The following is a 21,624-nucleotide window of genomic DNA, read 5'->3' on the forward strand; positions in this document are numbered from 1 at the left end:
TTTTGTTATGCTGCAAGAGTAGATTTAGCATGTGTCATGAGATAAAGGTCTGCCTACGGGGGATGTCGCCTGCTCTCCTCTCGGTGAGTTCGTCGTATCGGGGAGGAGGACGGGGACACGTGGGTCCTTCTTGTTTCATTTTTGGATTGAGTCCAATAAACAAACTCTAAACTATCAAAGCGCGCAGGGAGCGAAGCTTCGTTAACCTGCACTCAGCGGCTCTTCCTCCACGACCAGATGTGTGTCTTGGTGAAGTGAATTTGAAATGATGAGAACTGAATGTGGAAGCATATTGAGTATATCAAAATACAGTAACTTCCTTCATATTCCCTTTTTTTAAATTCAATTAATCAAATTTTGAAATGTATATATGAATCATCCAAAATCCGATTTTCTAGCAATATATATTTCAGCAGATATATACGTACACATTTGTCGTCCCATGAAAGGAGGTGTGTGAAATGAAGACACTATACAAATATATCTACTACATTATACACAAACTCACCATCGAAGGCCTTGTACTGTCCCATGAGTGAGGTCTGCAAGGTTCGGCCGGCCTCTTTCAGCAGTCCCTCCATCTCCCTGCGGCTCTGCGTGGCCAAGTTGTCCTCCATGTCACTGGTGCAGCAGGTGTACCCCTGGGAGCAGATGCGCAGGTGCTCCCCTGGATGGAGGACAGGCGGATGAAGAAGAGGAGCGAGGATGTGGGTTGTTGGAAGGAAGGACGGGTGGGGGAGGGGGGGGTGGAGAAAAGTGGAGAACACAAAGAACAACAAACGTTTCATTATCATTAACAGGTTCATTCAATTCAGTCAGCACTAAACAAAGCTAGGATTGACAGTGGCGCTGCTGCTGCTGCTGCTGCTGCTGTATAAACTACACCAGCGGTGAACATGAACAGGGAGAATTAGCAGCAGTGGCTTTGTGTGGCCTTAACCGCAGCCTGCTGGCGCTGGAGCCGAACGTGTTTTCGCCCGTCTGATTACCCGGCAAGATGCGCAGAGCACTGGAGCAGGAGAGCAGCCTCGTCTCCACACACAGTTTTAATGAGCCTTCGTGACGCACATTCGTTTGAAAAGGTGTGAGAGATTGAAAGTCGGTTAAAAACGGCAGCCGAGCTGCAGCATCAAATGAGACGGGACGAGGTGCGACGTAAACGCCGCGCTCCGAATCCACCGAGCCGAGCCGAAGGCCTCACGTGGGCGGCGTTTATTTGCAGGTAACGAGAGAACACATGGTGTGATGCAACATTTTTGAAGATTCCTCCCTGCTGTTATTATTGCCAGACACAAGCGCATTACACAGACACGCGCATATATTATACGAATTCAAAGAAGAAAAGAAAGAAAAACAGAAGCGCCTTAAAAACAAGGAGCGAGGCACCACGAATCACACTGAGACGTTAAGAGGCGCACAAACAAACAATCAAAAGGTTGTAGGATGGAAACACTTTGGTGAGGCCCTTTTTGTTCTCGTGCTATTGTTCATATGTGGGAGTGCATTTGAATGAACATTTTAATAATGTCAGAATTAAACCGTGGAGGATCCTCCGAATCAGAAAGCTTTGTGTTGCGGTGCTGCATCCAAAGGGGATGAGAAGAACAGTTTGTGAGACTTGAGTGTAATCTCTAGAACAGCAGCCAACATCTCTAGTGGTTTATGATATCCAGTGTGTCCCCTTACAACTTTACAACCCAACCCTAACCCATCATATCATGTTTGTCTAATGTAGTGAATAATTAAGGAATATAGCTACATACTGCATTTTATATCTATTTCATATCTAACTTGGATACTTTTGGATCAAATCTAATGTCAAATGTCAAAAATGTTTACGCCATTGCAATTCGTTTTAACAGCACGATGAGATTACACATCTTTTCTGCAACATAAACCCCAATCCTAAACCTTTTAGGTTTTATTTACACACATATACCTGCAACATACGAAAAATGCAATGCTCTCTCATCTACTGTCATAAATGTGACTGTTTGGCCCTGTATTAGTACAGTAGAATGAACAAGCTCAGGTCTAAGCCTCAGTCTAATCATCAAAGCTTTGCCGTTTACACATTATAATATTGCGACTCTGAAATCGCGAGAGCTTTATTTACCGTATGTCTGAATCATCGCATCACAAAGGCATTTAGAAGTAAGTAATTAGTGATTAAGTTATTAGCGTGCACCTGGCAACGGTTCCGCTTTCATCCCCATCGCAACCAACTTTCCACAACTCAAGTGCCTCAACTTGACCAACTCTTTACAGTGAGTGGATTACAGGACTTTTTTGGGGGGGGGAGAAGGTGACATTGAGCACCCATCTCTCAGCACCCATCTTTAATGCAAGTCTGTGGGATTTGTCCTCGTCCGAAAGATGACAAATACGTTGCATGAGGGGGAGGGGAGGTGAAGACGAGAGTACAAAGAAATGGTTGGGGGGGGGGTGAAAGGGAGGAAGGATGGGAGGTCAGAGAGAAGCTTGATGGAGAAACGTCAGCCATGAGGGGGTCATCAGGGGTCATCCGTCAGCCCCTGGGACGGACGTTTAAATGCCTTCACTGGTTCTACTGGCATTGTGTGCCACGGGCCTGAGGCCATTTTTGCGAGTGCAATCCGCTAGCTGCCTGCCATTTGAAGGACATCTGTGCAAAGAACAATGCACACTTAAAACCACAACACACTCACAAAGAAGCACACGCATGAAGAGATGGGGGTGTGAAACGTCCGCATGCAGCCAGGCAGCAGGCGCCTTTTCAAAGGGTCCATTTCACATATTAATACATTTTCCGTATACACAACATCTGCTGATTGGACACGCACAAGTGCAGTTTTAAACACACAGGCAACGTTCTGGAAACACATCTGGCACACGGCAAAAGAAGGTCACCTGTAAAAGAGCATCGCGTTTCCAGTCGGCTGACCTGAAGAGCGGCTAATGTTCTCAAAACATTTGGCTCAGTAAACTGCACCGTGTAAGTGTGTGTCTTTGTGTAAATCTGTGTGTCTCTTTATTTGAACGAAGGGGGTAGAAAGCCACTGTCCCTCGCTTTTTCCTGCACACACACACACCTTCAGTCCAATAGCCAGATGACACACACCTTCAGTCCAATAGCCAGATGACACACACCTTCAGTCCAATAGCCAGATGACACTCACCTTCAGTCCAATAGCCAGAGAACACACACCTTCAGTCCAATAGCCAGAGAACACACACCTTCAGTCCAATAGCCAGAGAACACACACCTTCAGTCCAATAGCCAGAGAACACACACCTTCAGTCCAATAGCCAGAGAACACACACCTTCAGTCCAATAGCCAGAGGACACTACAGTAATCAGGAGGACAGCTCAATCTGGACAGGAGCTGTTTTAGAGGTAGGCTACAAAAGGGCCACAACAAAGAGGGCAGCCAATAATAATGCTGGAGACATTCAATTTGCTCTGCTTGATATATCAGACAACCTACTTTCTGCTCTTAGAGATGGCTAACAACAAAAAAAACATGTTTTCATCACATACCACGAGACCACTCCTTGTACTTTAGAGATTTACTCTTGCTTTAACCAATTTCCCGCCTACCCTGGTCATTTCCTGTCGCTGTTGTTCCTGATTTTTTGCTGAAGTCGGAATAAACTGTGGAATGCGAGAACAACTTCTCGTCTCGCAAGAGATGACAAATTGCAGGGTATAAACGGCAAAGTCGGAGCCCGGAGACGAAAACAAAACCCAGCACCAATAGAATCTGCTCAAAATGAAATCATCTATTCAAAAATATTCAAATGAACAGAGTAGGTGTTTTAACCAGCCACCTTCTGGGAGGCCAATCAGCACGGAGGAGGCAAGCCAATTATCTGACCCCCCCCACCCCACTTCCACGATTAATCCATGCGTGGGGCATATTTAGGGAAACTATTCACCCCATAACAGTCGTTTCTTTTTGTTTCCTGTCCTTTGACGGATATGGCTGCTTGATGCCGAGCAATTCCCTAAATCATTAGCTTATCTCTGTTCACCAGAGAGGAAGGCTCCTATTAAACAGTAATGTGGGAACGCTGAACAGGGTCGTGCACGGCGTGAAAAAAGCATGGGAGAGACTTGACAGTCAGCGGCTTTCAGAGACGGTGGGAAACACGGGGAGAGGATAGGGGGGCGACAGGAAATTACCAATGACTCCAGGCCAAAGTGTCTGGGAACCGAAGGAGGAGTTCGAAATGCTCCCCTGGTTCAGTTGTGTCACCGTGTCACTGTGTCACTACACTCAGTGTAGGTCTGTTTCTTTCTGGACCGGGTGTGACAACAAAAAAGACAAGAATAAATAAACACGGACTCGCAACGTAACTGCACTCATAGGGCGGCGGTCTATTTTCACACTATTTCACGCCTGTGACACGTTTTGAAGCCGCATTGGTTCCGTTCACTTGTGAGAAGGTTAACCTGCGCAGGTGTTATGCTGATTGAGCTGGGGCACGCACACGTTGACTATTCACAGCGTTCATGGTGGATTTTAAGCATGCCCCCATTTGTGCACAGCTTATTCCTTTGTCCTTGACATTGGCAAGGCGGAAAATTGCAATAAAGAATCATCTTTTTCTCCCATTGCTGTGTGCAGAGGCTTATTTTGACATATAGCACAATGCGTTATAGCGCACTTTCTAAAATGAATATTACGACGGCCCAAATAAAAAAGGAGACAGGAGTTCGACGTAAATCAAGCTAGGCGACAGTTCTGGTTGTATTTTTGCATTCTGACCCCGCTGACACTGAAGCTTTGGAGAAGCAAACAGAAATGTGGGGCGTATTACAAGCTTACGGTTGCTAAATCTCCGTACTTTTCTTCTGACAAAACGGCACAACCACGACGACGCTCATATGCTGGCACACATCGCAAATGGCTGCTGGTTGGGATTGCCGTTGCATAACTGACACTGTTCACCACGTATAGTGTGTGTGTGTGTGTGTGTGTGTGTGTGTGTGTGTGTGGGTGCACACATGCTGTGGGATCTGAGGGATTAGCAGCCTAATCCAGTCGTTGATGAGAGTGTGTGTGTGTGTGTGTGTGTGTGTCCAGAGTTGAGGCAGATTATTGCCCGTGCCAAGGAAAAGACCCATGGACACCAGGAATTACGCACATGGCCACACACCCACACTCCAGCAGTGGATTAGGGTTCAAACAGGTGAAAAGTTTTGCAACTGAGCCTCACATATCTCATCCGCCAACTGTGCACATTGAAATCTCACGCGCTGAACCAGCACACGCTTAATGCAGCCTAACAGCGACCACCCTGCATTCCTGTTTTGCTGTTAGTCCGGCTACTTTGTTCGCCAAACTATGACACACACACACACACTCACCGAGCGACTAGAGGGCAACCCCAGGCTTTAACCTAGGCCCTCAATGCTCAACAGTGTGGTAACGTGAGCCAGCCAGAGAGTCACACAAATAGCTTCCAGAGCCAGACGAGGTGGCGGCCACACCACCCGAGGCCAGCTGACCCGCACGCCGCCTTCCTCGAGCCCTCGCTGTCCAACTGACTTCCTCAAGGGAGTAGTGAGTATTGCTCTCCAACGTCTCCCTAAACAAATGTGTACTTGACTTGAGTCACATTACTGTTAATGGTCTGGGAAGAGTTCTATCAGCTACTCATACGAGAGAGGAACGACCCAGGGAAGAATGTAATGATGTGGGCTGCGGAGGGAAGATTACTTGGTTTTTAGTGTAATAGCTGCGGCTGTGATTAACTCAGTGGTCAAGTGTGTGTTAACAAATGGAGCAGGGAGAAATGGAGTTAAGTAGGAGAAGCAGAGTGCAGCAAAGGACAGGAAGGGATGAGAGGAGACGGGAGCGGGCACGATAAGCTGCTGACCATCTACTAGTTGGTTTTAATTTGACCATAACTGTGCGCTCATGTTAACACACAAATCAGTCATCTGTTGCCCTATCTTAAAAGAGAAGTACAACATTGAAATGTTAAAAGAAAATGCTAATTTAATCAACCGGCTCTTCAATTACTTGCTTAGAAGGTGTGACCTTTTAAAGAAAGCCAAATAGTTTCAGTATAAAAAACCCAAAAGGGAATCATTTTATTAGGAATTGTGTTCCTATTTGTATAAACTCCCACAGTAACAGATGTGAACCAGGTGCTGGTTCATCAGACTTGTGAACAAATGTGATAATGTTACTGTTTACGTAGTGAAATGTATCAGCAATGGCAATTTCTAATGTAAGAAAATAGACAGAGGATGTGAGTGGACAAAAACAGAGTCAACCTAAGTAAAATTGTATCTATTTCCTCATTTGGAGGACCAGTGATAAGTAGGGAACAATGTTCAACAGTTGTTAAGATGCAAGCCGTGTGCTGTGTTGGATAAAACTTGTGGGATCCCACCACTTTTGTCATTAGCAAGCTGAAGTCCTACTAAACACATTTGACCACCCACTCTGATGAGACACGCACAAATGCGCTCGAATGCATCTCTCCTTCCGGCTCAGAATACCCACTGGGTGTGAGGGCCAGCTGCTTTCAATGGTGACAGTGGCCTGTCCCATTCACTTAGCAGGTACAGCCACAGAGCTGTCAAGGAGGCTGATGTGCTTTCGTAACCTGCCAACTTGCCCATTCATGTCCTGCCTTTTTCCGTGTCATCTTCACTCTTTTCCTTTCCCTACCATTTTTTTTTGTTCACTTCTCTGTTGAATGAGATCAACTCTCAGACTGACCCAGAATGCGGCAGAACGTAACAAGAATAACACAACCAACGAAATACCGCGCCGACAGTGAATCCACACACTCTCCCACTTGCACCCTGTAACCCACCCTGCCTGTTGCAGGCATGTCTTAACCTGAGCTTGTCTGTGTGTTTTACCTGCCGAATGTCAATAAGACGGAAAGTGGAAAGGTTTCTAGAAAGAAAGGTATTCCGCTGAACTATTTATTAGACTTAAACTGCATTGTAGGCCATCTCAAAATAAAACGAGGAAAGAGCTGACCTCATTTCTGTGTGTGGAAGAATGTGGAGTGTCGGTTTGGAGTGTGTGTGTGTGTGTGTGAGAGGGTGAGTTTTCCACTGACTATCCAGCAAAGGTCTTTTACAGGAAACACATCAGGCAGAACATCATGTCACATGACATGTGACCGGCCCTGCTGCTCGCATTAAAACTTAAAAGAAGGCGAAACTGTCCTCAGATTTTTCTTATGATAAATATATTTGGGTTTTCTCGTTTTTTTAATCTCTCCAGCTTGATTCCTGACCATTGGTGGTGGTGGGGAACAGAAGTATAGTGGTTAACCCGAATTGGGGCCCAAACAAGCCAGAACCCGGTCACAAACAGTACCATAATATTGATATATTTTTTCAAGAGTGACAATTGTTACACATTATATCACTTACAAGGGTCCCCCTTTTACCTCCACGGATATAAATTGTACAAGTAGACAAAGTAGTTCCAGAGTTATTACACTTTTTATCATGGGTGTGCCATTTTGGAGGCAGAGGCCAAAAAAAAGCCAGTCTCCAAAGGGTTAAAGAGCCAAACAGTAAAGAGTTTAGACACGTTTCAAGGTCCCGAGGTTACATTACCAAAAGAAAATTATTGCGGCCTGTTTGCAGGTATTTGTGCAGATAGCAAGTTCATGGCTCGACACTTTTAAGAGAGCCTCCCTTTGTGCCGGGGCTGTTTTCTGGTGGTGAAAGAACCAACAAAGGAGCCAGTTCCACTCTGCCTTGTGCTGCTGAGAGGTGGAGAGGCTGATAGATAGAAGCTGACCTGTTGTTGCCGGGGCCTGTCCAAGCAAAAAGAGCTCAAAAAAACATTCAGTCAGGACTGAGTCAGAGACACAGACGTGGAAACCAATGGGTGATGCAGCTGAGAAATACAGTATATATTTGGGAAGAAAAAAATGTGAAGGCGAGCACATAAAAGAGCCAGGGCGGTGTGTGGAGGAAAAAGCACAGGGGATGATACGTTTTTACAAAAGAGCCAAGGCTAAAGAGCAAACAAACGATTTAGTGACCTTCAAATAACTATTTTCACCCACTTGATGCATATTTACTTAGAGAGCATTACAGCATATTTCAGATCATAGTAGTTTCGGTTCATTTGTATTGCTTTCATCAAAGGTTACAGGCAAAAAAAAGGTTCAAAATATCCAACATGTCTATGTACAAATTCACATTATCAGCTCAATAAAACTTTTCCTGATGAGCAGCCAGAGAAAGTCAAAAGAGAGTTAAATTTGATCTTTCGTAAATCCAACACAGATGCCAGATGATTTAACAGCTGCCTCTAAAACTTCAATCTGACAGTTAAACTAATGAATAAAACTTCCCCGCGGTATTGCAGGGGAGTTGCAGGCACAGTTGTTACCTGCCAAATCCTTTGATTTGCTAGAATGTTCTCACCCTCGTTCACACATGATGATTTCCTGAAATTGCACAATGCATAATTAACGGATTGGAGCCTTTTGTTCATTGCATGAAATCACATTCTCCACCTCACAACTTCATAGTGTGTATCAAATTAAAAACGGAAAAATACAGTAGACTCATTGGTAGGGTTTTGAAGAAATAAATAATACTAATAACATTCATAATAATCACTTAGACCTCCTACATTTACAAGCTGTCAGCTAAGATTGATGCTTCTAACTTCCCTGAAGTTACAACAGAAGAAGGAACGGTTTGTTCTCTTACTCTTACTAAGAGATGATTAGAAATCCATTTTTAATAGAAGACAACTGGAACATTCGATGGAATACGTCATTCTAGTACTTAAAGTGTCTCTTTTCTCTCTGCTGTCAGAGTACAAAGGCCTTCATCAAAGCCCGTCAATCACCAGGTGTTAACCCACAAGTACACACCCATGCCACTCCCATCAAACCGTTATCAAAGCAAGATGGAGAGGTTGTCAAATCCTCAGAGAGATCTTCTTTGATTCTCAATAATGAGTCAGATACGTATTAAATGCTGAATCTGATCATAGATCGGTATTTATGACTGGCAATATTTGCCATTCATGAGATCAAAGCACAGTCAAATCTCTCAGTCCATTACGCAGTTGGTTCCCCCTCCTACCTTTGCCTCTGGGAATTTGGCCAGGGAATCTGAACTTCTAAAAAGCAGATCCACACTTGCCCAGATCCTCAAACGCTGGCATGTTTATTTATGGTTCTCTTTACCTTGGAGGGCTTTCTCTTATCTGTAATATGTTGTCATTTGTCTGTATTAAACATCAAGATAAACACTATCATCATCCCTCATTTAGTGGCATTATTGGTTTCATGGCGTTACGCTGCACAACCTACTGGTTATGTAGTCAGGCCGGTTTGACAGTATCGATGATCCCCGACCTTTAAGCATTAAAATGAACAATCTTGCTTGAAGTCTGATCAATCAACAAAGCACCAACAGCAGCACTTTAATCATTGAACCAACAGGCCGAGCTTTGTGTGTTGCTGTTAGCTGACAATCAGACGCCTTTTGGCTGCGGGCTTCAATGATCGTTCTCAAACGGCGGCTCGTAAGTCCCTAACCAGTGACTCATATTAGAAGCCAGATCTGAAGAAAAGAGGGCCGACATGGGAACTGGCGCTGTACAAGGAAAGCCCTGTTTTGGCGACGCTGTGTGTGTGTGTGTGTGCACGGTGTGCGTGCCAAGCTGTCTATTTTGAAGTCAGGTCAGAACAGGCTAGCCCTTCAGGCATCACTTAGTCACTGTGAGTCAGTGAAATGTCTCGACAACGGACAGATAGACACGGCGAACTGACAGACGGGACCCGACGCGCTGAAACGCGAACCAACAGAAACATGAAAGCCACACGGCCAATCGGCAACAAGACAACGGAGCGATGACGGTTTCGCGATGGGCAGGTAGGTAGGCAGACGACGATGCGATGACTGACGAAGACGATAGTCAGCACGTACACACACCATTGGAAAGCATCGGAAAGCAGGACAGTCAAGACAAAGATGAAGATGCTTGGAGAAATGTCAGAACTATTAAGGCTGTGGTCTGTTTTCCTCCTCGCCTGCAGCCAGGCTGCTCCTTCTGCAGACCTCAGTAAATGGTCCAATGGAACACCACAGAGCGTCCTTCACCGCAGTAGCTCATTCCAGAAACCAGGCCACCAAATCATTGTTCTATGTAGGCCCCTCATCGCTAATGTCCCACACTGCTCCTGCCTGACGCAAAACAGCATGGGCCTTGACCATTTACATATAATGATTAAAGAACCACAACCCATAGTTGGACCTGTGCTTGTTTGGGGAAAAAAAGGGGGGGCCTAATGGGAAGCTTGAGTCACCTTCATGGTGAAGCCAATGTTGGTATTTTTAATCTAAAGATACAAAGCAAAGCATTCTCTTCATATGTTTTGGTATTTAATTGTGCTGGTGTCATTGGGGGAAACAAATGCCTCAAACTGGAAAAACAAAAGACAAAAAACTCCAAACTTGTAGCCTGTATTGTGAGCTTTAGCTCTATACCTATACTAAATGGGCGGTGGTCCATGTAGTCCTACATTGAAGCGGTTATGTTTGGCGTACTTCACAAGTAATGTAAGGCTGTTGTAATTTTGCAATTAATTACCATGCGAGGCAAGGAATGCTAAAAATCTCAAAACACCTTAATCAGTGATGCAACCATTGAAATGGAAAGATTGCATAATGATTTGGACTCCCTATTACGGTTCAACTGTAATAGCCCCTGAGTTTCCACATCAGTATAGCTTTAACTGAATGCTTTCACGTGGCTGAATAGTCTTTGACTGGGACCAACAGTAAAGTAATTTCCTGGAAAAAGAATCATTTTACGGTGAGACTGGACCACTTGCCCTCTATCAAACTCGGAGACGGAAAAACAACATAAATCTCCACACATTTCATTATTGGTACGAGTGAATTTGTCATGGGTTAGTACTTGTTAGCGTGACAGTGCGAGGCTGACTGGTCACAGAATGACCCTTCAAGCTCTGAAACAAGCTTAATGATGTAAAAAATCATTAGTTCTCTCTCGCTGTCAGGGACAGGGGACAGATTATGGGCAGTTTGAGAATGAATGTTTTGTGCTGCACAGTCCAAGCATTCTTCAAAGATAGATCGGCTGGAACCACAGCAAATTACTCTTCACCATAGCCGTGACGGAATTACATCCAGAAGGGCTTGGAACTTTGATGCTGAAAAAGGTCAGACTAGAATGTAACAGGTCAGAGGCAGAGAAGAAGATGCGCACTATACTCCAAAGACAGATAAGATGAATAGTGTTGCGAATAGTGCTGGAAACTGAAGATCAGAGGTGTGCAAACGTTACAGAAATATCAATGTTACTTGGTTATAATGTAAAATGAGTTCCCTTAACAAAGACTCACTGCCAGTCGGGTGTTAAGCTCTTCACAGGCCGCCCTTTAGGCCTTTAGAAATTCCAAATCTTGGCCCATTGCCCATGTGCGAGCAGCTTTATTGCGGCGCACTGACAGGTAAGGCCTCTAGATGTGTGAAAGGAATGTTTGTGTCTTTCACTCGCTGTACCCCTGTCCGATATGCCTTTCAGTCCAGGCCTGAAAGAGGGGTTTTTCATATTGTAGGTTTCCTTCTTTGAAAAGGGAAACCTCAATGCTTGTCGAGGCTGCACTCGTGAAGTTGGAGGTGCAGCAGTTCTTTGCTCATTGGCTCCCTCGTATTTCTCCCCTCTGTCTGTCTGTGTCGTTCTGACATACCTCCACTCACCCGCTCTGTCATACAGTCTTTTAATGCCTCCCTCTCAGAGCTCATGTGACGGTTGACATGAAAGTTTGCTGTGTTTTCCTGTCGCTTGTCAAAATGTTGTTGGTTTGCTGCCGAGCTAAGCTTTAGGAGATTGAAACTCTTGCTTTGTCTTGCTCATTCTCAGTTTCTTTTATCCCCACGTTTTCATCACCTTTGGACCTTTTATACTTTTTCTCAAAAAAATTTTTTGGGAGTTTCTTCTTTGTCAAGATTTCTTTCTTTCTCTTCTTTGCAAATTTGGCTTCTCATTCTTGTCATCATAACTTTTTCAGCAGCGGTGTTGCATCTCAGAAACACAGACTTGAGTTTGGGTCCGATGAGAAACACAATGATTTGCCGGGCTCCAATGGCAGTGTATTTTTTGATGAGACCCTTGACTTTTTGTTTTCTACTTGAAGTCAAAGTTTTCATCATTTTTAATTGTGTTGGATGATTGTTGAGCTCAACCCGCTGCCCTTTAAAAAGCAATCAAGCAATCAAACTAGCAAACAAAGCCAGCCACGTAAGCACTGGTGTCATAATAGCTGACATATAACTTCAACGACGAGGGGTTGAATTTAAAGAGGCAGGATTCTTATCATCTCATCTTGCCAACACATTAAATTCAAACGTCCTTCTCTTTGGTGATGTCCAAATATTTAAGAAAAAAACAGAAGACTTCCCCTTTGCCCCACGAGCTGCTGAAATGGGACCAAGATTCTCCGCTGTCCTCCCTCACTGGAAACAGTCATTAGAGAGACCTGGCCTGTGCTGAAAGGCTAGATGGTTATCCTCTCGCAGGGAGATGAAGGTGAAGCAGAGGGGGGGGGAAGAGAGCCGACAGGGAGGCCACGGGGAGACGGATAGGCCACTGGCTTCTGCTGAAAGGCTAGATGGTTATCCTGCCACCACGGCCTCAGGAGAAGTTGAGACGCAAAAGAAATTCACCGAGCGTCGGCGCAGGGAGAAATAGAAAGAGGAGCGAGATGGAGATAGACAATGACGCGGAGAGGAGGAATGGAGAGCTGAGGTTATCTATACCACTCCTCTGCGACTCGGGTTCTTATCTGGTGGCCACACGCCAGCCGAACGCAAGCACAGGGCGACTGGGAGGCGGCAGCTTCCCTGCACACAGTGGCACCGACAGACGTGAGCTAATGAATCTACAGAGAAGGGATCTGGGTGTAATGTGAGAATATTATTCACTGGACAATGACCATTGACCATTTTGGTCCATATTATAACTCGTATCCACTTTCTTCAAGAGACATTAATATCCCTCTGGTGTTAAGAGTGAACTGTTCACTCTCTTGCTCAATGTCACATCTTGTTCATTTACTCTGCACAAAAAACAAGATTTAAAAATAACAACAACAAGTTGTTGTGGCATGAACGGTGTACCTTTCCGTAAATATGAATGCTGGTGTGGCCAGGTTTTCTGTTTTCCCTCTAGTTTCCACTGGCTTCTGGTGGTAGCTTTATTTAGCGTACGACTTCTAATTTGATGCTAAATGAAGTATGGAGAAGCTAAGCATTTCCGAATGTTGTAAGTAGATACACTTTAAAAAAAATGTATACGTTAAAGTAGTTTGCAAAGATCACTCCGTTTTGCTTTTTGTTTGTGTGAGAACTCTGGCAGCTGCAATGCGTACGAGCTTAAGTCCAGTTTCACGACTTGATGTTTAATGCAGCTGCAAAGTATATGACCACCTCTGACGTCCAACCCCTCTTTGAACTAAAATACATCTTACACTCCAAACAATCCTCCACCATGTTATTCACAAGGAATGCAGTCCCTTGTTCTGCAGCTCCTCCTGCAGGAGGGCTTCCCACCACCTGCTCTCTCCACTCCTCCTCACCCAGCTGTGTGAAGGTGTTAAATGCTCGGAGGAGGAGCTGAATACATGGACTGAATCCAGCACTTGCTTGACATCATGTGGCCTTCCCCGTACACCCACGCTACCTACAAAGCTCATCATTGTGCCCGTGCCCTCCACCCATTTACCCACGTCACACCACCCGGATGCCGCCGCACCGGCATCAGTCATCGGGCAAAAGGGCACTTTTAATTACCTTCAAATCTGTCAGCTGCCGCTGAGCCACGTCAGGTCAAGTTTCGTTTGATCTTTATGGAGATTTAACCAGTAAAATAAAAAGTGTTAAAAAGCCAAGATAGAAGTCCCCTTTCATCCGCTACATGCGCAGGTGTGTGTGTGTGTGTGTCTGAGGTTTTGTGTACAGTAAGCTTCTGAGCTACGGTACATGTCGGGACTAGACAGGAATGGGTGTATACTCTGTGACTTGAAAGAATCCAAAATACAAATCTGTTTTTACAGCAGTTTACCTATAATCTGTGTAGATGATCTACGGTAAGATATTGATCATGTAAAAATAGATACAGTCAACAAATGAAGTCCAGGATGCTACTGTGGCAGAAATACAAGCTCGAGTTCATACTTGCTGTGACATATTTGAGAATGTGAATTGGTTTTGGAAGAACAATAGTTTAGTGCTCTTTAGTGCTTGTGACCTTAATTTCACCCGTAATGAACAAATATGGTTTTTATTACCTTGTGTCCCTGGAGGTGAAAATACAGTAGAGTGAATTTAGAAAAACCTTTTCTCCTAAATAACTTGTCTCTTCTGTTGAGATTCAAGCCACAAGCAAGCAAAAGGAAAACCTCATTGAGACTCAGAGAGAAACAGTGGCTATCCAACAGCTGGCTGAACACGAAAATAAAAAAGAACAGTGTATTTTCCCCTGCAGGGTTTAAAAACAAAACAAAAAATAGAAATGAAAAAGACATGTGGGGTTCCTTTTGCAGAGGAACAGAAATGAACATTAACATTTCAAGAGAAAAAGCACACAGCCAATGGTGCTGACCTAAACCCATAGCGTAGGGTAAAGATAAAAAGAGAAGCCCCTTCTACTACAGAGAAAGGGACTTGAACTTGACGGAGTCTTGTTAAGGCGGCTGTCTCCAGACAGCGCGATAGGTTCCCCTCACAGGCCATAATAACTGCAGGGGTAGTCGCCAGTGAACTGCCAGGGAAGATGTCTCTATCACCAAACCCCGCTGCAGAGCATGACCACGTGCTACAGGCTGCTTTAACTACAAGGACAGACGGCTCGTAAAAGCAGGTCTCTGCTCCATGTTATTAACGCACACATACAGTAACTACGTACAGACTGCAGAATCACCTTCAGGTGCAATAAAAAAAAAATCCCAAACTGCGGCGGGGTCTGTTTGCTAAACAAAGCAGGGACAATATAATCCCGACGAGAGGACAGGCGAGCCCCGGGAGCACAGCGCACGGCCTGAGTTCAACTGAAGATGTATTATTTGATTATGATGTGATTATAAAGAAATTAAAATCTGAATAGAGTACAGGTTTTAAGATTTAAGAAGATGAATTAGGCCTAATTCACTCATACAATCTATAAAATATGTCAGTAACTTTATATCTAGTCATTTGTGAGCGAGACCCCACGACCATTGACACAAGTGCTCGGCTCCTTTTTTGCTCTCAGCATAAAGAAAGGAGAAGGTGCCTTCTGTTCACCACACAAACCCATAGAGAAGACCGTTGTATACAGCGGAGCATTGATCAAGAGCAACTTCTGCACGGGAGGCAATTAGTGAAACACAACGCAGCAAATACACATCCTGCTAAGGGAAGCCGTACATGCTGAAGAAACTGTGAAGTGGCTCATTATTCAATTGTTTTTCACATCTGTAATAATCAGACAGTCAAGGGATAAAATTAGAACCGCTGGTCTAACATTATTTGAAGCAGCAAGACTCGCCTTTCACTCATGACACCCATCACGGTAATAAAATAATCATCACATCACAATGGTCCATGGAAAGTATTTATAGCAGCGTAATGGTGCATTAGGCAGAAGGGGGCCTAGCTACATTTTGAAAAGGGCCTGATGTGGGAGTCGGGACAAGTTAAAGCAGCTTTTTCCAACAACTGCTTCATGTCATTTACAAAAGAGCTGCTAAGGCCGCCATAAAAAACAACTCCATGTCGGTTTGAGAGAGGCCAACTAAGTGAGTAAGAAAGCAAAGTGCTTTTAGAAAAGGTAACACTATGATGTGTGAGTGTGTGTGTCCAGTAGAGAGGGGGGGCGGGGCGGTCTTGCAGCTTAGACAGAGAAGAGCGGAAGTGCTATTCTAGCAACGTCCTTGGAGGGCTGTCAGAGATACATTGAGCAGCCATTAAGTTATACTGCCTATGCATGGAAAGTGTGACAAGAGGAGCATTCATTAAAAAGTTATGCATTCCAGACGTAAGATTTGGCATGCCGTAATATAGGGTATACACATGTGTTCACACATATTTATTAAGGCATTTGACCCTTGCTGACAGGAGCAGATGAAGAAATGATCGTGTTGGCACCTGAATCTTGATATATTCAGATTTTGGGCATTTTTCAGGAATTTTATGGAGCAAATGATCAATTCTGTAAATGTTTCAAGAAATTACATATCTGGTTATCAGTTAGTTGCAGCCAGAAATATGATTACATTTAGTGTCCAGCAAATATTTTTTCGCTTGTTAAAAGATCATCTGACATCTATTGAAGTTGTCTTTTATTAACTTCTCATTTCTGCCTTGAAGAATGCTTCAAATATTTAAGAAAAAAAAAACGTATACAGGCAACAACATACTGTCACCACACAACCGCCTCAGAGCAGCAAAACCTACAACAAACATCTTTCATCTTCCTAACACGTTTTCTGGAAAACCAATTAAATCTGTTAAATCACTTTTTTCATATTATTTACACATACACTATGTAGCCATATTTACATATGCCAGAAATAAGGGTCTTGTAGATGAATCGCACGGTAGAGGAGGTCACACGCGGCGTAAAGAAGTTCCCTCTCCAGAGGCGGCCTCATGCACCTTTGGGCTCTTCAGCAGACAATTGCGCATGATTAAATGTCCCGTCCCATCCACGCCGCGGCCCCCCCCCCGCTGCCTGCTGACCCCCCCCCCCCCCGCGCGTGCACGTCTCACACAGCCCCACAGAGCGGTAGAGACGAGAGGAGCAAAGTGCCAATCACACGAATCGCGCTCCTCACTGAGCCAGCAGACACTCGGATAGAAACGGAGCAATTAACTCTCTCGTAAGTAATTGAAGGGCGATGTTTGCGGAAAGAAATTTGGGATTCGTTTGGATTTAACGAGTGCGCCTTGTTGGTGCATGCTTGAACAAACACACGCAGCGGGTTGAACGTGGAGGGCGTCAGAGGAGACAGTTGAATTGGCTACAAGGCGTAAACGACATCGGCTGACGTCAACGGCAAAATCCACAGCGCCGCGGCCTGAGAAAGACAGCCAGCCAATTTATGAAAACAATTTGCCTTTACGATGAGCGCGACAGCTGTGCTTTATCACGAGAACGAAGCCAAGAGAGATGTGGACGGGCAGAGGAGGCCTGAAAGAAGCTCGGGGGAGGAAGAAGGAGCTTGAAGGGAGAGGGAACAAAGCTCTCAGCTCTCACACTCACATCTCACTGAGAGCCTGAAAAAGGGGACGGGAGAGATTTAAAGAAGAGAGACGCTGTCGCAAGGAGAGTTCATTCCTGTGATGGAAACACCCCAAAATGAAACATCAAAGCCTCGATGCTTCTCCTTGCATCAGCAACACAAACTTTTGACAAATTCAACATGCAGAATTTGAGTTGTCATGCCTTGATTTCATCAGGAGGACCAATAATTCCATAAAATCAACAGGTAGATAGAACTGAGATGAAAGACCTTTTAAAAAAACATGACTTTTTGTTATCTCGCGATATTTCGTCATTCTACAGGACAGTACAATTCAGCACAGGTCAAGGAAGCGATTCAGTCCCCCACTACACAAGTGCGGTACACAGGCATGATGGCATAGATAGAGATAACACAGAACTGCAGCGCAACAATTATTGCAACGAATCCTATGTTTTGAAAATGCCTGCAGAAAGTGTGATGTTTAAGTACCGCGCGCCGAAAACAAATGACAGGGAAGCGTAGACGTAATGTGCTGTTGACAATAAAAGTGGGCAAAGTTACTACTGTTTTTTGATCTCAGCAATGTGGTAGCGCGAGCATGAAATATTTAAAGAGAATGCTTTTAGTTTAAACCAGAAGGAGAGACGACGGGCGATCTGACACAAAGCTCAAAGTTACAATCGCTACGAGACTGGGGACACACTGTAACATCCAAATACACAGATAGTTGAAGGCAGAGAGTAGGCCTCAGGACCAAAGGAGTCCTTCTTATCTAATACTTGGGAGTCTGGGAATCCGGTTAAAAACACACCAGATGCTGCACTTTGTGCATGTGTGGAATGTCTCATGATGACCAAGGTCAGATCTCTGTGTTGTGATCAGTCAGCTGACGGCTTCTGCAGGAAACATTTGGGGTCTAGGTTGAGTAGGAGGATCTTCACAATTGACCTTGAAGGAGGCGCTTTGTGTCAAACTATTAAATGAAATAAAATTGCATATGAGTATAGCGCAGGTCTGTGATTGGCCTACAGATCAGCAGCTCCCAGTATTTGTATCCAGTGAGTACAATGTTTACAACAGGTAATCTTATTCAACACAGCAAGTCTTTGCTCTAAATAACATGTTTTTAGTCACCCTGTCTAGTGGAAAAAGCCTTGAATATACAAATCATAAGCAACACACGTCTCATGGGAGCTCTTATCCAAACGTGCATGCGGAAACCGAGTTGTGAGAACAACATTTTAGTATATAGATTCAAATACACGTGCACACACTCAAACACGTGCGATATAGAAAAACGCATTATGCGCTTTGGAAACCCACACGGCACCCAGCCATGCGCTAAACTTGAGTTGACAGAGTTCATTTGAAATATGTAAAATATTTATGAGAGAAGACTGCGCAGGGGAGGAAGACCGGATGAAAATAGCGAGCGGACAAAGATAGAAAATAACGAGACGAATGAAACGATGACGAGGGGGCCCAGCTGAAATGACCGGTTACGGCCGAGAGGAAGAAGTTGCAGCACAAAAAGTCACTTCAAGTTCATTAGCTCACCACGTGCAGAGAGGGGAGAGGTACATTTGCACGGTAGCAAAAGCTTTGGAGCTCTTGTACGATGGAATTCATGCTGATATTAGTGGTAAGCGCACATTATTACACAAGTAAACGACTCACTTTTGTGTTAAGTCCTTTAATGTAGCCTTTCCAGTACCACAAGCGAGACTACGTGAAATCCTGCCATTTACTACAATGAATGTGGAGCCAAACACAATCACAAATGTATCTGGAAATGATCTGTTCTGTAGTTGACATTGGGTCTTGATCTTCCTTTCCACCATTCTTCCATTTCCTTAAATACACAGTTAGACACAATGAGCCCAGGCACCATGCATACAGGACAGAAGTGATCTCTATCGATTGTCTCCACAAGATCTCTCAAAAGCGCACAGACATAAAAAAAAATATTAACTATTATGATTATAAAATTAGTAAAAGAGGCAGCTCAAATGAGGAATGTGGAAAAACAATTAAGTAAATATGGATTAGGGTTATAACCAGCTAATCCTGTACTCGCTAGCATGACATTGACAGTAATCCCATATTGCCCCTTGTAATTAGGAGCTTTTTTTTTAATTTTCCCCCTTTTTTCGTTTGGCCTTAGAAACCCTCCGGTCATTCTCGCCTCTCCATCAGTCACTCCACCCCCAGATCAAATTAGTCCAGCGCGTCCAGCCAAATAAGCAGACCAACACGGTGCTTTCCTTCACCACACAGTGAACAACCCTGGAGAATTGATGTCACATTAAACCAGATCTTACTGTCTAATTACGGAAAAATGTGCTTAAAAAGCAGAAAATCCAAGAGGAGAGTTGGAGTGGACACAGAGAGAACTGAGGAAGCTGCTTCACCACAAAGTAGGAGAGAGAGAGATGTAAAGAGGCGGGAACAACCCATTTGGATATTCTGGTTGCAAGAAGAAAAGAAGGAGCAAAGGATTTCAGTTTGAGCCAAATGTACCGTCGGAAGAGGGGGGAGATGCAGGAGGATCACAGAGCACTAAAGCCCGGGAGAAAAACTCTGCTCGCTGGGCCTCCAGGAAGCCAACAAAACAACACACAGATTTCATTGTAATTACAGTACATTCAAACTCTGAGAAAAGGAAGTCGGAGGGCGGTTAAAGTGAGTGGGCGAAAAATGGATTCGGAACAGGAGAAAACTAACAGGGTAATTAGCTTATAAAGGTTACACAGTTTGTGATTCATCTTATTCTGACACGTCAATTCCAAAGCCCAGAAGACCGAGGAGTCCCGCGTCGCCATCGTGTGTAGCGCCGTTAATAAAAAGTTTAGAAATAAGAATTGGATTCCCGAAACATATGGCTTTAATGTTAAGGCTATAAAATGTGTGGTAAAATTAGATCACACAAATATGGAGTCATGGTTCACAAATGCTTTCTAGAAGTGCTAGAAGAAAAATATCTGTGAGCATCCAGTGCATTTCCAATGAAAAATAAATGAATTTCCCAACTTCCTCTGCAGGAGAAGATAATGTTGGAATGAGAGATAAAGCCTTACGGGGAGAGAAAGAGGGCGGAAAATAATTACGATAATAAAGTGTGAAAACCGTTTAGCTCCATGATAAGAAGATGGGGGAAAAAAAAGCCTAGTAGCAACAAATCTAAACAGCCATTGTGTGTAGCAGCTAAAACCAAAATGACCACCTCAAAAAGACAAAGAGACACAGATGAGGGCCAAGTTGCGACCTCTCTGCCTCTGCCTGCGTGCAAACACGTTCCACAACACGAGTTTGGGAGACATTGTGTTTAACATTGTTGCTACACCTTTGGGGGGGGAGTCTAGAAAACACCTGGAACGTCCGCCTGACGCCCACATGCAGCAGCGGGCCTGGTGACTCGCAGGCCGGTTCCTCGGGGGAGGCTTCTCTTTCAGATGTGAGCTACGGTGTTTTTAATCAAAACCTGTGTGTGGAAAGAAGGGGGCTGTTGAACAGAGCGGGACAGAAATGATTGCTTATCAAAGGGAGGTGTGTAGTTGAGGTTATACGCGCGCCACTGTGCCTGCGTGTCCTATCTTTATTAAATCTGCATTGTGTGTGCCGGGCAGCGGAGAACCAAAGGGGTCGGACGCATTTCAGTCATTCTTCAGTTAGAAGGATACCTTACCAATTTTATTATCTTCTCTCCCATCTTTTTATACACGGACCGATCTCTCATCAATTCCTTTTCGATCTTGTTTTAAATTGGAAAATAAGAGCCTGGACGTTGTCTCCATCCGAGAACATCACCATCTATATCCACAATTATATTTGGGAATAGAAAATTCAATTCGGAAATTGGGGAAGAGTTCAAAAGTATGGGCTTCACAAAAGACGGCATCGAGCAAAGTGTAGCCACTATTTCAAAGATGGAGTAAATACTGTATATTTAGTATTTCCAAGTCATGATGGCCCATAATTAGCTGATCCTAGCGTATAGATTGAAAACAGAATAGAGATTATCCCATTATTTAATTAAACTACTGGTTGGGTCAAACCATCCTGGTAAGGGGTGGACTCTGGGTTTTATAAATAATGAAAATGAATAGTCCACTGAAAACAAATCTCAGTTTATGAATTTCCACTCCACAAATTGTATTGAATATATGTATTTTTTTTACATTATTTGAATTCTCTCGTACCCTCATTTGAAAACCACTGCTCTAAAGAATAGCCGACCCCAGTGGGGGGCCTGCTGAATTTGTTGCCATGGTGCCATAGCCACAGGAGCGAACACTCCGGTCCACAGCTCCAGATGTGCACGTTGGCGTAGGGTGTGTCGCCCTGTAAAATTCCCTAAAGCTTGCCATTGCTTAACAC

At 44.2% G+C, this 21,624-nt stretch overlaps 1 protein-coding gene across 1 annotated transcript in view; it reads right to left on the bottom strand.

Moving 5' to 3' along the window:
- The window catches only part of gpc1b (glypican 1b), a 52,359-nt gene that overhangs the window by 22,575 nt on the left and 8,160 nt on the right, over positions 1-21,624 (bottom strand). The window contains exon 2 of the mRNA XM_037458365.2: positions 509-667. Within this exon, the coding sequence (XP_037314262.2) occupies positions 509-667 (159 nt within the window). The remainder of the gene's footprint in view (positions 1-508; positions 668-21,624) is intronic.

This window comes from Pungitius pungitius, chromosome 15, assembly GCF_949316345.1.
Source record: "Pungitius pungitius chromosome 15, fPunPun2.1, whole genome shotgun sequence".
NCBI classification, from domain to species: Eukaryota; Metazoa; Chordata; class Actinopteri; order Perciformes; family Gasterosteidae; genus Pungitius; species Pungitius pungitius.